General features: G+C 36.6%; 1 protein-coding gene across 1 annotated transcript; it reads right to left on the bottom strand.

Annotated features, from left to right (window-relative positions):
* Positions 1-7,257: 7,257 nt before the first annotated feature.
* On the bottom strand, positions 7,258-9,106 carry LOC119067709 (sodium-dependent phosphate transporter 2-like). Its single transcript, XM_037170823.1, has 4 exons — positions 8,349-9,106; positions 7,964-8,288; positions 7,713-7,898; positions 7,258-7,653 (listed from the first exon to the last, which is right to left on the bottom strand). Exons 1-4 carry the CDS (start codon positions 8,965-8,967, stop codon positions 7,395-7,397), a joined length of 1,389 nt encoding a protein of 462 aa, XP_037026718.1. The 5' UTR covers positions 8,968-9,106; the 3' UTR covers positions 7,258-7,394.
* Between the last annotated feature and the right edge of the window lie 5,928 nt (positions 9,107-15,034).

The raw sequence follows: 15,034 nt of genomic DNA, 5'->3' as shown, positions 1-15,034 counted from the left end.
AATTTTTCGGAATTTTTCAGAATTTTCGGAATTTTCAGAATTAAAATTCTCTAAAGTAAGCCTTGCTAAATATTGTTAAATTTTAGCAAAACTTAACAGATGTGGTCATATTTTACGGAAAAAATTTCGCTGCGCAGCTATTTCTAAAGCTACATAGTTTCTACAGCATTCGAATGATATAGTTGACTAGTCCTCGCAGTCAAAAATTCGACTCCATATTTAGGAATTAAGGAAGCTTTAGTATTATGATTGGGAATTTTTATGTTTTTATATGCATAAAATAAGGAGTAAGTTAAAAAAACGAAATTAAGTTGATTAAAAATGCAACTAAATTGGTGTGAAATAGGCAGATTGTAGGAAATTCGTGAGAAACGGAAAGGTTTTAGAAAATGTTCCTACATTGGTCAGAAACAGTCAGATTTCAGAAAATGTGCCTAGAACAGGCCTAGATTTGTACATTATTAAGAAACACGTTTCTTATTTTTTAAATTTTTACTTCGAAACAAAAATGGAGTATCGAGAAAAAACTTATGAATTTCTTCTGAGATAAGTGCATGTTTGTAGCTTACAGTTCAAGAACACCAAGTAAAGTTAGCAAAAAAAGTAAAAGAATCACTTTTCTGGAAAATAAGGAAGAATATGAAGGTTTTTATAAAAAAAGGAAAAAAAGGTCATGTTTACAAATGGTAGGTACTGAAACCTCGGATTCGCCTCAAACCAAATGAAATTTTAATTTTAACTTTTCTCACTAATTATTTGAATATCTATTGGTCCACATAGAATAATAAAAGAGCTAAGACTCTATATTTGTCCTCTTTTCGTTCTCTTTTTCGAATTTAAAGGCGTCCTCTTTTTGTCCTCTTTTTTCGTACAAAATGTCCTCTTTTCGAATTTTCAAAAATGGCAACCCTACCTATAAGCCCCTTCGTACTTCGTACGGGGCTAAAAAATCCTCAAAATCCTCAACTTCAGCAAATTTAGAAAATAAATTGGACAAAAGTACACCCTGGTATGAAGTCAAGGGTTTTATCTATGCTTGATAATAAATACTTTTAAATATCAAGTGTCATTCTCAACAATTGTTTTAGTATTTTAACATTAGAATTGCATTTCAAAAGTTGAAACCACTAAAACTTAACTTTTGAAGCAGATCAACAGATTATTTTTGAATTGAATTCAATGGACTGTCAAACCGATTTTTTAAATCTTTTTTTGGACGTAAGAAGTAAATCTGAGCAAAAACTGCTCTGCGATATTCTTCGAAAATAACCTTCGTTCTATAAAATGGATTAACCCTCTTACAGCTGAAGGCCCTAATCTCTTTTGTCAGATGTAAAAAGAGAGAGACGTTTTGAGCAATACAGTAGAACAACTTTTTACTCAGATTCAAATGTTATATCGATAAAAAATAGAAAGCGTTGAAAATTCGAAGATTTTAATTTTGAAGTACTAGACTTTGAACTGTACATTTTCTCAAAATAAAGAGTTCACTCGATTAAAAATAGAAAAACACAAAGAAAAATTTCGGTCCCGGTTCATTGTGAATTCTAGTACAACAAAAAAGTGGCTTAATGTTACAATGTGAAGGTACAAAATTTGAGAATAAGCGGACGTCTTTTATGAACGACGGACGCATTTAGGCACATGAACTCTGACACAAAAATTTAGCCAAGAATTGAAACTCGAAAATTCGTAAATTCAAAATCAAATCCATTGTCAGCATCCGTTTACTTATATTACAAAAAAAATGTAGGAAAAAAAATGAAAAACGATGTTAATTTTGGATATGCAAACGTCATTTCAAAGTGGTAGTCTTTCATCTACGCTCTATAATTAAATTATTTGAATATTGTAATGATGGAGTTCGTTTCTTTCTTTCTTTTATTTTTCTCTTCGTTCAAATTACTATTATTTCTTCTAACGTCAAAACTACTAAATAATCTGCATTTCATGCTGGTGAATAAATAAATAATAAGTTCGATTTTACAGGCCCCGACACATAATAAAAATAAGAATTTAATATTATTTCAGAAATTAAAATAGCATTTGGCTTATGTTATCCACTTGCATTATTATACTTGAGCAGATACAACAAAATAATTATTAAAACTAGATATAATACACGTCGGTTTTTCCATTAACTGGTATAGTAAACAAAAAACAGATTCAAAACCTACAAAAACATTACCCTATTTTATTAGTCATGCCTGTTCAGGTCATTTATGTTATTAACATATATAGCTAAAGCCTAGGGGGGAACATATCAAGCAAACTACGAATGCTCTATAACTATATAAACGATAGAAGATCCGAAATGTTGATTCTAATTTGAATGTGAGAAGGGGTTTCTATTTCGTTTTATTTATTCTAGCTAAATCGCGTATAAAGTATTGTCGTTTTCATTTTTACGATGTGGTAAATGACGCATTTGGTTGGGTTTTTTTATGACGGTAAATTTATTCGTATAACAATAATTGACAAACGATTAATTTATAGTGTGTAGCCCTTTGCAGCCATTTAACCCCGGGCAGATAGTGGATCGTAATTGATTAGTTTTAGAATGGCAAAAATCAACACAGCAACACTAATCTGATGGACACACTATCTCGATCTTAAATTTAATTTTGTCGTTCATGAAGTGCGGAGTGTGAAGTGCTGTCTGATTTGTCACTTCGTAGAATTGGCGGAGGAAATCGAAAATATTTAATCTACAACTTGTCAAATATTGCCAATCTTATCACACGAAGCGTAAATTCCACAATATTCAATTCAATTTTTTTTTCAAAGATAGCAACTGACGAAACATCATTGGAGGGAATACATTCAGACAATTCATTGTATGGCATTCAGCAGACAATTACACGTCACCCGAATCTTATGCAGCGCTGTTTTTTCAAGTTATTTACCCCTTCACCAAATTTAATCTGCCCAGTTTAGTTCTTCACTTAATAATTTTCTATCACATGACTTCAAGTTATCAACCAAATTAGACATTTTGAAGTTCAAAGTGCAAGTTGTATTGTGCTGTGACTTCCTGAAAAAGTTTCTTTTTTCTTAAATCGACCGTGTCGTTCGTTCGTCTGTATCCAAGGTTCTAAGAGATTCGACAATAATGACGTCCACATTTTTGAGGTGTAGGGTTATATAGATAATGTGAAAGACTGTGTTGTAAGATCAGGAAATATGTGGACTGAAGGAGGGATAAAAAATGCGTAAAGTCGGGACACTTCAGCAAAAAATTAAAAGCGTATCTGACAACTATCTGACGACGCCCTAAGACTGCCGCTTTCAATCAAGTCTATACTGTCAATAGTGACAAAGATGTTCAGAAATTAGGACGAAGGAAATTCCTTTCAATAATTCAAACCGACTTATAAAGCAGCTCCTTCGAATTGTAACTTGCATATTAGAGCTACCCAGACTTTTCATATGCATCTTGAACATGAATAAAAATAAATGAAATGAAAGTTTATTTTTTATTTTAAGATAGACGAAAAAAGACTGCTCAGATTGCACAGCCAGTAAAAAATCGATCTTTTCAAAAAATAGAAATTACAATAAATAAAAATCGTCCACTCTATTCCTTCCCAACGTTCCAAGAATATATGCTGCGTTTCCTCTTTGAATAGCAATTGAAATTCTTTGCAATAAGTAATCCCAACAAAAATCTCTTCGAGAAAAGTGTGACGCAGTCTTTGAAATACAATTTCTAAAATGAATGATATCGCTAGAGTTGACGCTTTCAGCTTCGTTACGCAAAAATTAAATTTTACACCCAATTAGTTCAAAGAAGCTGGCTTAGGTTTTCTCATCATCTGCCAAATAATTTTTACAAAAAAAATTTTTGACTGGAAACAACCAAAATTTTACCAAAAAAATCTGCGTCGCAAAGTGGTAAATGTTCAGGAACAGACCAGCAAGAAAATTTATCTGCCACATGCGACGCAGATTTTTTTGGTAAAATTTTGGTTGTTTCCAGTCAAAATTTTTTTTTTGTAAAAATTATTTGGCAGATGATGAGAAAACCTAAGCCAGCTTGTTTGAACTAATTGGGTGTAAAATTTAATTTTTGCGTAACGAAGCTGAAAGCGTCAACTCTAGCGATATCATTCATTTAGAAAGTGTATTTCAAAGACTGCGTCACACTTTTCTCGAAGAGATTTTTGTTGGGATATCAGTCGTTTTAGAAGTGTAGTCAACACTGCTTTTTATAACAGTTTACAGTTTTAATTCAAAAATTTTACGAAAATCGAAAATTTGACGAAATTTGAAAATTTGACGAAATTTGAAAATTTGACGAAATTTGAAAATTTGATGAAATTCGACGAAATTCGAAAATTTGACAAAATTTGACAAAATTTGACGAAATTTGACGAAATTCGAAAATTTGACGAAATTCGAAAATTTGACGAAATTCGAAAATTTGACGAAATTCGAAAATTTGACGAAAGTAACTCTCTATCTGTCACCATTCAAGAAATACCTCTAAAACCCTAATTGTCCCACCCATTTCCAACTTTCGACATTTTTTACATATGCCCCTCTGTTCTACTCGTAAAACTCTGAGACTTTGCCGAAGAAAGTAATTCTCTATTTCTCATAACCCAAAAAAAATATTAGTCCTTTCATCCTACGCTCGAGTAGCTCAAAATTTGGTCACTCTAATCACTAGCTCAAACGAATCTGCCCCGATTTTGTTAACTATTTTTTTGTTCGAATCGTGTTACGAATACCTTTCATTTGATGGGTCGCACGCCTCTGTAGGTTTCAATACAGCTAAGCTACAGCCGAAAACGTGTTCCCGACCCTCGAAAACCACACTCAGAAACCACTTCGAGGCCAATAAAACAAAATTCTGGTTTTTCCTGGGGTAATGGCGTATCACATTTTCATTTTTATGCCCACCCTGAGGTTCCTGCAAAATTTCATGAAGATTGGCTGACTAGTTTCCGAGATCGACCGTCGATAGATAGACAGATAGATAGATAGAAACATACAGAGTAAGTTGAAAGATTTTGATTGTTTGGAAAACGTTAATTTGGTGCATTTTCTATCAAAATGACCAACTTCAAAACGATGTATCTCCGGCAATTTTAAAGTTACATAGTCGAGTGATAGCTCGTTTTGCTCGTATTTGAAGCGCGAATAAGATAGAATAGGATTTGTGGTGATACAGGTCAAAGGAAAGAAACTTAAATTCTTGCCTATATATAGTTGCCGCGTCTCAAAAAATTTTCTTCGTTCTTTTTTTGGAAGTTAGACTGCGTCAAGTCCTCCGCTATCGCTCCGGACATGATCTGTTGAACGCTTTTCCCCTGATGCTTTTTTCATCAAAGATCCTAATTTCGTGACAAATTTCATTGTTTCTGGGCACATGCAACCTAAAGATTCAAAAGCAAGCGGGGTGAATAAATAATTTTCTTTAAGTTTTCTATAATGATTATGCTTTAATCTCTCATCGTGCTCAGCGTGCTTTTTTAGAAGTTTCACCGTCATCTCTAGAAATTCCTGGTGGCTGCAGCAAAGTTGGAACATCTGCAGCAGAAAAAGCATGAGAAAACTCCCTGTTTACAGAATCATGTCGCGGCGTTATCCCTGTCGTAAGCTTGTATGATAAGCCACACACCTATTCTCCTCGCATAATTGGGATCCTAAACGCAGACCAACAGCAATTCTCGCAGCATTGTTATCTAATAGCAAACCTAGCTGACTCGACGGGACAACCTGCAGCCACTTTGAAGATTCTTTAGTAGATGACGCAAGCAGTCTCGCTCGATCAACAGATTCACCAGATTCAAACATCCCACTAAACTTGCTATTGACCAACGGAGAGTCCCAATTCCTCTGTACCTTCCTCTCAGCATCACTACCTGGAACAAATTCACTAGGAATCGAACTTACTAATCCCAAAATACTATCATCGATCACCTTAATATTAAACCTACTCAAAATCTCATCAGACAGGCTGGACGTCGAATACACAGACGACAGATACGCAGGAAGTGCCAATTCCTCAACTTTCCGAATACCTAATCCACCGTGAGCTAACGGCAGGGTAGCCTGATCCCAAGAAAAATCTGACAGCCTAACATTAGTAATCGCCTCAAGCGTCGAACGAGAAACTTCATCCACATTCTTCAAATAAGCACTCAGAGAAAATGCCTTAGAAGTACGCAGCAAATAGTTAAACCTACAGCTTCCTAATGATTTCCTAAAAACGCACAAAGCCGGATGGACATCCATCAACTTCAAACGTTCGCACATCACCTTTATTTGTTCAATCTTAGAAAGTGCATTTTGCCTAATTGGTGTCATTCTACGAGCCACTCTGGAAATAAGAATATTCAAAGTCCATAGACACATGCGCAAAAAATATTGACTGACCCTTGAAAAAACCACTTCAGAGAGTCATTCAACGGAAGTTTGGTCAATCACAGAAAGAAAAAAAAGATTAAAAACGGTGGACAATGTATTGCTGATATGGTTTTTCTAGACATCAATAGATTTACCATGCTCCAAGCTACACATAAGGATAATGGGAAGAACCGAGATATCATCGCATATGTGGGTATCCTGCTTTATCGTGTGATCGAGGAACAGTCTCTGATTTATCTCCCTACATCTGGGCAACCGTCTCGTGTGTCTTTACACTTTGCTTTTCGATATCTGCAACTATGGAATGACTCAGCGACTAACGAGAAAAGCTTCAACATGTCTAGCCTCCAAAATTGATTACTTTATGGGATAATGTAATCGAAACAATGAAGTGTACTTCATTGCCAAATCAGAGCGAGCTACATTATACCGAATTTATCTTATCTTAATGGTAGACAAGTGGCACGAAATAATAGTCCAGCCCCTTGTGTCAATCCGCTCGCTTTAAGTTTTTGTCTCATGTGATTGAGCATGAAAAACTATGGAACTAATTTTTTTTCTGGAAAATGGAAAATCGCTTTTCCGGCCGGAAAAGCGGTTTATATGAAAAAAATTAAAAGTCAAATATCTACCGAACGCGATAACTTTTTTGAAAAATTCTTTTTTTCCTTGAAAGCCTGATTCAATACCAACATTTCGTGGAAAACAACTTTTTTTTCTGTAAAATAAAATGGCGTCGATATAGGAATCTTCCCAAAAAATGACTCGGAAAATTCATGACATGAGATAAAGAAAAAATTCGAAAAACTTAAAGCGAGCGAGACGACTTTTTCTGACACAAGGGGCTGGACTATAAAGAGTGCACACGTGGACACATTTTGTGTACAAATTACTCATCTTTGAACGTTTATTTGGTATGTTCACAAGGTGTCACCACAATTTGTGAAACTATTTTCGGTTGCATTAACTTTCATATCACAATAAATAAATTAACTAACTAAATTTCAGTAGGAACGAGATTAATTGATGTAAGTGAAAATCCACATGAAGAACGCTGATATCAGACCAGCTGCAGGAATGGTGACAATCCACGACACAGCGATATTCCTGAATAACGACCAATTAACTGGCTGTGCACTTTTATCTTTTCTAGTTTGATTGTATGTCCATCCAACAAATACCACACTTCCGACTTTGCAATGTGTGGTCGAGATGGGAAGTCCGAGCTTGCTAGCCAATAAAACAGTGGCAGAGGCTCCGTTTTCAATCACAAAACCGCTGTAATTTAAATTGTCCGTTCTAGACACACTAAGTGATAATATTTTGTTGGTTCTTACGTTGTTGGAGTGATTTTGGTCAGATTTGTGCCAACAGTCTCAATGACTCTTCTACCGAATACCCAACAACCCAAAACAATGCCAACTCCTCCATAAAGTAGTAAGTAAATTGGAGATTCAGTCTCTGAACCGGTGGTTCCCTCTGTGTATATCAACCAGATTGCAATAAGTGGTCCGATTGCATTACTATGGAAAGTTATTGATAGAAATTAACTTCTGACTCGAACAACATTATTGATCTTTGACTTTACCTCACGTCATTACCACCATGAGCAAAACTGCTGAATACTGCACTAAGAATCTGAAGGAAGTTGAACAGTTTGTTTACACTTTCTTCGTTGTCGGCATCTTCGGTATTTTCAGATTTTTCAGGAATAGGGCACTCTAATGACTTTGTCGAAACAGTCGTAACTATAGTGGTATTGGATGCAAAACCATTTTCTGTTGATTTACTGGCAAGAATTTTCTTTCTCTGCCATGGCACAATGAAAATCTGAACAACGATAGCCACTATTATAGCAGCTCCGGTTGCAATAGTAAATATAAGCCACAGCTCAAGATTGTCCATTTTCAGTACTGTAAATAACAAAGCTAGTAAATAACTTTAAATATCAATTGACCAGAATGTTTTCTTACATTTTGATCCGTCGAAAGTGACACTCAAAACGTTTATGAAGACGACAACAAAGTATACAACAGGTAGCGAAACGAAACCGGCTTTAAGTGGATTGTTTGCTTTTAGAATGAAATAATGGATGAGCAAAAATAGTCCGACGGTTATGAGACCACTCAGAAGCGGTGATACGACCCAAGATGCAACAATCGTGATTAATTGCATGTATTGCAATCCATTTGCCCCTTTCGCTACCAAGCCAAATCCAACTGTAGCACCAACGACACTATGCGTTGCAGATACAGGCAGTTTGAAGTATGTTGCAACTAACAACCAACTCGCGCTGCCAATCAGTGCGGCCAGCATGCCAAGCATCAAAGTCCTTTCGTCACCGTCAAACACCGAAACATCGAGAATTCCCTTCCGGATCGTGTCTGAGACCTTGTAGCCAATAAGAATAGCACCGGCACATTCGAATACTGACGCCAAATAACACGCCTGCCGAAATGTTAGGACTCCGGAACCGACACTAGTCGCAAAACTGTTTGCCACATCATTGGCACCCACACCAAATGCAACAACGAATGCTACCAGGAAACCTAACACTACTATCCACAACACTTCCGCCAAATATGGATCCATCTGTGCGGTGGTATTTCTTGATTACACTAATTTATTGAATTAAAAATGCCAAAAAAATGACGAAACAAAAATCGAACTGTAATCGAAATAACAGTCGACATTCGATTGCTCAAGAAATACTGGCAAAAATTTACCAGGTGCTCTTCTTAAATATAGTGACAATTAACAATTTTTTATCGCATATCAGTTCAATTATGAATGACTTGTATAGATTGGATAACACAATACCGACTTTTTATCAAAAAAAAAGATGAAATCAATGATTATCAGCTTCACGAACAACCAATGGCAACCGTTCATAGTGCTTTAAATGCCCTTGAAGTAGAATCCATAAGTTAGATTTGTGCGGATCGGTGTTGATACCATCTGCTACTAGAGGTAGTACCAGTACTTTGAAACCGTTCATAAAAGACGTCCACCACGAAAGGGGGAGGCGGTAAGGCAAAGTGTGTCTAGCTATGGTATTACAGTTAATGGTATTGAAACAAGGCATCAGAACAGTCGGAACGTTTGCTGCGACTTAGCCCCGTACGACCCGTAATCCTATTTCGTCCGTAGCCGTAATACGCCCGTAACCCTAATACGTCCGTAGCCGTAATACGCCCGTAACCCTAATACGTCTAAAACCCTCTAATGCGTCTGTTACCAAAATGCAAGTCAAGTTGGGCATGGTCAAATTTACTAAAAGTTTTCATTTTTAAAATTGCGCATAGCGCAATTACGAAATCCCGTACGAAGTACCTCTCAAATAAAACCAACAATTTACGACATTATTTTAGAAACCCAAAATTTTTTGCCAACCTTCTATTGGGTATTCAATTATCTCTCAAATGAAACAAAAACTAGCAAAATCGGATGAGATTTACTCGATTTATGTGCAAAATACACTTAGGGCCGAGTAGCAACCTTAGTCCAAGGGCCCAAATTTGAAACTTGTTTCGCCACGTTATTTTCGGTATTCAATTACCTTCCATAAAAAACTAAATCTAGCAAAATCGGATGAGATTTACTCGATTTATGTGCAAAAAAACACTTAGGGCCGAGTAGCGGCCTTAGTCCAAGGGCCCAAATTTGAAACTTTTTTCGCCACGTTCTTTTCGGTATTCAATTACCTTCCATAAAAAACTAAATCTAGCAAAATCGGATGAGATTTACTCGATTTATGTGCAAAAAACACTTAGGGCCGAGTAGCGGCCTTAGTCCAAGGGCCCAAATTTGAAACTTTTTTCGCCACGTTATTTTCGGTATTCAATTACCTTCCATAAAAAACTAAATCTAGCAAAATCGGATGAGATTTACTCGATTTATGTGCAAAATACACTTAGGGCCGAGTAGCAACCTTAGTCCAAGGGCCCAAATTTGAAACTTGTTTCGCCACGTTATTTTCGGTATTCAATTACCTTCCATAAAAAACTAAATCTAGCAAAATCGGATGAGATTTACTCGATTTATGTGCAAAAAACACTTAGGGCCGAGTAGCGGCCTTAGTCCAAGGGCCCAAATTTGAAACTTTTTTCACCACGTTCTTTTCGGTATTCAATTACCTTCCATAAAAAACTAAATCTAGCAAAATCGGATGAGATTTACTCGATTTATGTGCAAAAAACACTTAGGGCCGAGTAGCGGCCTTAGTCCAAGGGCCCAAATTTGAAACTTTTTTCGCCACGTTCTTTTCGGTATTCAATTACCTTCCATAAAAAACTAAATCTAGCAAAATCGGATGAGATTTACTCGATTTATGTGCAAAAAACACTTAGGGCCGAGTAGCGGCCTTAGTCCAAGGGCCCAAATTTGAAACTTTTTTCGCCACGTTATTTTCGGTATACAATTACCTTCCATAAAAAACTAAATCTAGCAAAATCGGATGAGATTTACTCGATTTATGTGCAAAAAACACTTAGGGCCGAGTAGCGGCCTTAGTCCAAGGGCCCAAATTTGAAACTTTTTTCGCCACGTTCTTTTCGGTATTCAATTACCTTCCATAAAAAACTAAATCTAGCAAAATCGGATGAGATTTACTCGATTTATGTGCAAAAAACACTTAGGGCCGAGTAGCGGCCTTAGTCCAAGGGCCCAAATTTGAAACTTTTTTCGCCACGTTCTTTTCGGTATTCAATTACCTTCCATAAAAAACTAAATCTAGCAAAATCGGATGAGATTTACTCGATTTATGTGCAAAAAACACTTAGGGCCGAGTAGCGGCCTTAGTCCAAGGGCCCAAATTTGAAACTTTTTTCACCACGTTCTTTTCGGTATTCAATTACCTTCCATAAAAAACTAAATCTAGCAAAATCGGATGAGATTTACTCGATTTATGTGCAAAAAACACTTAGGGCCGAGTAGCGGCCTTAGTCCAAGGGCCCAAATTTGAAACTTTTTTCGCCACGTTCTTTTCGGTATTCAATTACCTTCCATAAAAAACTAAATCTAGCAAAATCGGATGAGATTTACTCGATTTATGTGCAAAAAACACTTAGGGCCGAGTAGCGGCCTTAGTCCAAGGGCCCAAATTTGAAACTTTTTTCGCCACGTTCTTTTCGGTATTCAATTACCTTCCATAAAAAACTAAATCTAGCAAAATCGGATGAGATTTACTCGATTTATGTGCAAAAAACACTTAGGGCCGAGTAGCGGCCTTAGTCCAAGGGCCCAAATTTGAAACTTTTTTCGCCACGTTATTTTCGGTATTCAATTACCTTCCATAAAAAACTAAATCTAGCAAAATCGGATGAGATTTACTCGATTTATGTGCAAAATACACTTAGGGCCGAGTAGCAACCTTAGTCCAAGGGCCCAAATTTGAAACTTGTTTCGCCACGTTATTTTCGGTATTCAATTACCTTCCATAAAAAACTAAATCTAGCAAAATCGGATGAGATTTACTCGATTTATGTGCAAAAAACACTTAGGGCCGAGTAGCGGCCTTAGTCCAAGGGCCCAAATTTGAAACTTTTTTCACCACGTTCTTTTCGGTATTCAATTACCTTCCATAAAAAACTAAATCTAGCAAAATCGGATGAGATTTACTCGATTTATGTGCAAAAAACACTTAGGGCCGAGTAGCGGCCTTAGTCCAAGGGCCCAAATTTGAAACTTTTTTCGCCACGTTCTTTTCGGTATTCAATTACCTTCCATAAAAAACTAAATCTAGCAAAATCGGATGAGATTTACTCGATTTATGTGCAAAAAACACTTAGGGCCGAGTAGCGGCCTTAGTCCAAGGGCCCAAATTTGAAACTTTTTTCGCCACGTTCTTTGAGGTATTCAATTACCTTCCATAAAAAACTAAATCTAGCAAAATCGGATGAGATTTACTCGATTTATGTGCAAAAAACACTTAGGGCCGAGTAGATGCCTTAGTCCAAGGGCCCAAATTTGAAACTTTTTTCGCCACGTTCTTTTCGGTATTCAATTACCTTCCATAAAAAACTAAATCTAGCAAAATCGGATGAGATTTACTCGATTTATGTGCAAAAAACACTTAGGGCCGAGTAGATGCCTTAGTCCAAGGGCCCGAATTTGAAACTTTTTCGCCACGTTCTTTTCGGTATTCAATTACCTTCCATAAAAAACTAAATCTAGCAAAATCGGATGAGATTTACTCGATTTATGTGCAAAAAACACTTAGGGCCGAGTAGCGGCCTTAGTCCAAGGGCCCAAATTTGAAACTTTTTTCGCCACGTTCTTTGAGGTATTCAATTACCTTCCATAAAAAACTAAATCTAGCAAAATCGGATGAGATTTACTCGATTTATGTGCAAAAAACACTTAGGGCCGAGTAGATGCCTTAGTCCAAGGGGCCCAAATTTGAAACTTTTTTCGCCACGTTCTTTTTCGGTATTCAATTACCTTCCATAAAAAACTAAATCTAGCAAAATCGGATGAGATTTACTCGATTTATGTGCAAAAAACACTTAGGGCCGAGTAGATGCCCATTAGTCCAAGGGCCCCATAATTTGAAACTTTTTTTCGGCCACGTTCTTTTGACGGTATTCAATTACCTTCCATAAAAAACTAAATCTAGCAAAATCGGATGAGATTTACTCGATTTATGTGCAAAAAACACTTAGGGCCGAGTAGATGCCTTAGTCCAAGGGCCCAAATTTGAAACTTTTTTCGCCACGTTCTTTTCGGTATTCAATTACCTTCCATAAAAAACTAAATCTAGCAAAATCGGATGAGATTTACTCGATTTATGTGCAAAAAACACTTAGGGCCGAGTAGATGCCTTAGTCCAAGGGCCCGAATTTGAAACTTTTTTCGCCACGTTCTTTTCGGTATTCAATTACCTTCCATAAAAAACTAAATCTAGCAAAATCGGATGAGATTTACTCGATTTATGTGCAAAAAACACTTAGGGCCGAGTAGATGCCTTAGTCCAAGGGCCCAAATTTGAAACTTTTTTCGCCACGTTCTTTTCGGTATTCAATTACCTTCCATAAAAAACTAAATCTAGCAAAATCGGATGAGATTTACTCGATTTATGTGCAAAAAACACTTAGGGCCGAGTAGATGCCTTAGTCCAAGGCCCTTGAAACTTTTTTCGCCACGTTCTTTTCGGTATTCAATTACCTTCCATAAAAAACTAAATCTAGCAAAATCGGATGAGATTTACTCGATTTATGTGCAAAAAACACTTAGGGCCGAGTAGATGCCTTAGTCCAAGGCCCGAATTTGAAACTTTTTTCGCCACGTTCTTTTCGGTATTCAATTACCTTCCATAAAAAACTAAAATCTAGCAAAATCGGATGAGATTTACTCGATTTATGTGCAAAAAACACTTAGGGCCGAGTAGATGCCTTAGTCCAAGGGCCCAAATTTGAAACTTTTTTCGCCACGTTCTTTGAGGTATTCAATTACCTTCCATAAAAAACTAAATCTAGCAAAATCGGATGAGATTTACTCCGATTTATGTGCAAAAANCACGAGGCTTAATATTAATACTACGTATCTCACAAGCAATTTCAGAAATAAGTATTACGCTAATTTCCATCTTCGATCTGCCTATATAAGAAGTCGGAAAGACTTATTCTTCTAACGAATTTTGTCACAAACTATTCCGATTCCGTTTTCAAAGTGATCTACGTGCCACAAAGCTTTTATGTCGATCGTGACAAAAGAAAATTGAATTCTTAAACATGGTCTCGTCCAATTAATACATTACATCATGGCTCTAGAACGAATTAGAAATATTGTCACACACATTTTTGTAAGAGAGCACCAGAGCAGTTATTGGTGTAGATAGTCATAACGAAATGATTTTTAGCCCCGTACGAAGTACTGGGGCTTATAAGATTAATATGCCGTTTGTAACACGTCGAATTGGAAGCAGACAGTAAGGGCAAAGCATTTGTTATGTTCATAGATGACGAATCCGCAATAAAAAAAATGTCCGTCCGTCGTCGTCCGTGCCCCTCTAGCTTGAGTAAATTACAACCTTTTTTCAAATTCTTTTTTTCCCGATTGGTATCGACAGAGAAAGGTCAAGTTCGAAATGGGCATGGTAGGGTCGGCCTCCAGAGCTAGGGCCCTATAGGTGTTTTTCAGTCTTTCGACGATATCTACCGAAATACGCACGCAATAGCTGCTCGTGATATATCAAATGAAAGGTATTGACGAGTAGACAAAGTTGCTGAACATTGTTTTTGGGTAAGATGCAACGTGGCTTGTTGGGAAGTCAAAGTGTTTTTTGCAACATAAATCGATAAAATTTCATCCTGATTTTGCTAGATTTAGTTTTTTATGGAAGGTAATTGATACCGAAAAGAACGTGGCGAAAAAGTTTCAAATTTGGGCCCTTGGACTAAGGCCGCTACTCGGCCCTAAGTGTTTTTTGCACATAAATCGAGTAAATTCCATCCGATTTTGCTAGATTTAGTTTCATTGAGAGGTAATTGAATGCCGAATAGAATGATGGCAAAAAATTTTCAACTTTGGGCCCTTGGACTAAGGCCGCTACTCGGCCTAAGTGTTTTTTGCACATAAATCGAGTAAATTCTCATCCGATTTTGCTAGTTTTTGTTTCATTTGAGAGATAATTGAATTGCATATTCTCTCATCAACAACA

The sequence above is a fragment of the Bradysia coprophila genome, assembly GCF_014529535.1.
Source record: "Bradysia coprophila strain Holo2 chromosome X unlocalized genomic scaffold, BU_Bcop_v1 contig_128, whole genome shotgun sequence".
Lineage (NCBI taxonomy): Eukaryota > Metazoa > Arthropoda > Insecta > Diptera > Sciaridae > Bradysia > Bradysia coprophila.
This window is presented reverse-complemented; position numbering and strand designations above follow the sequence as displayed.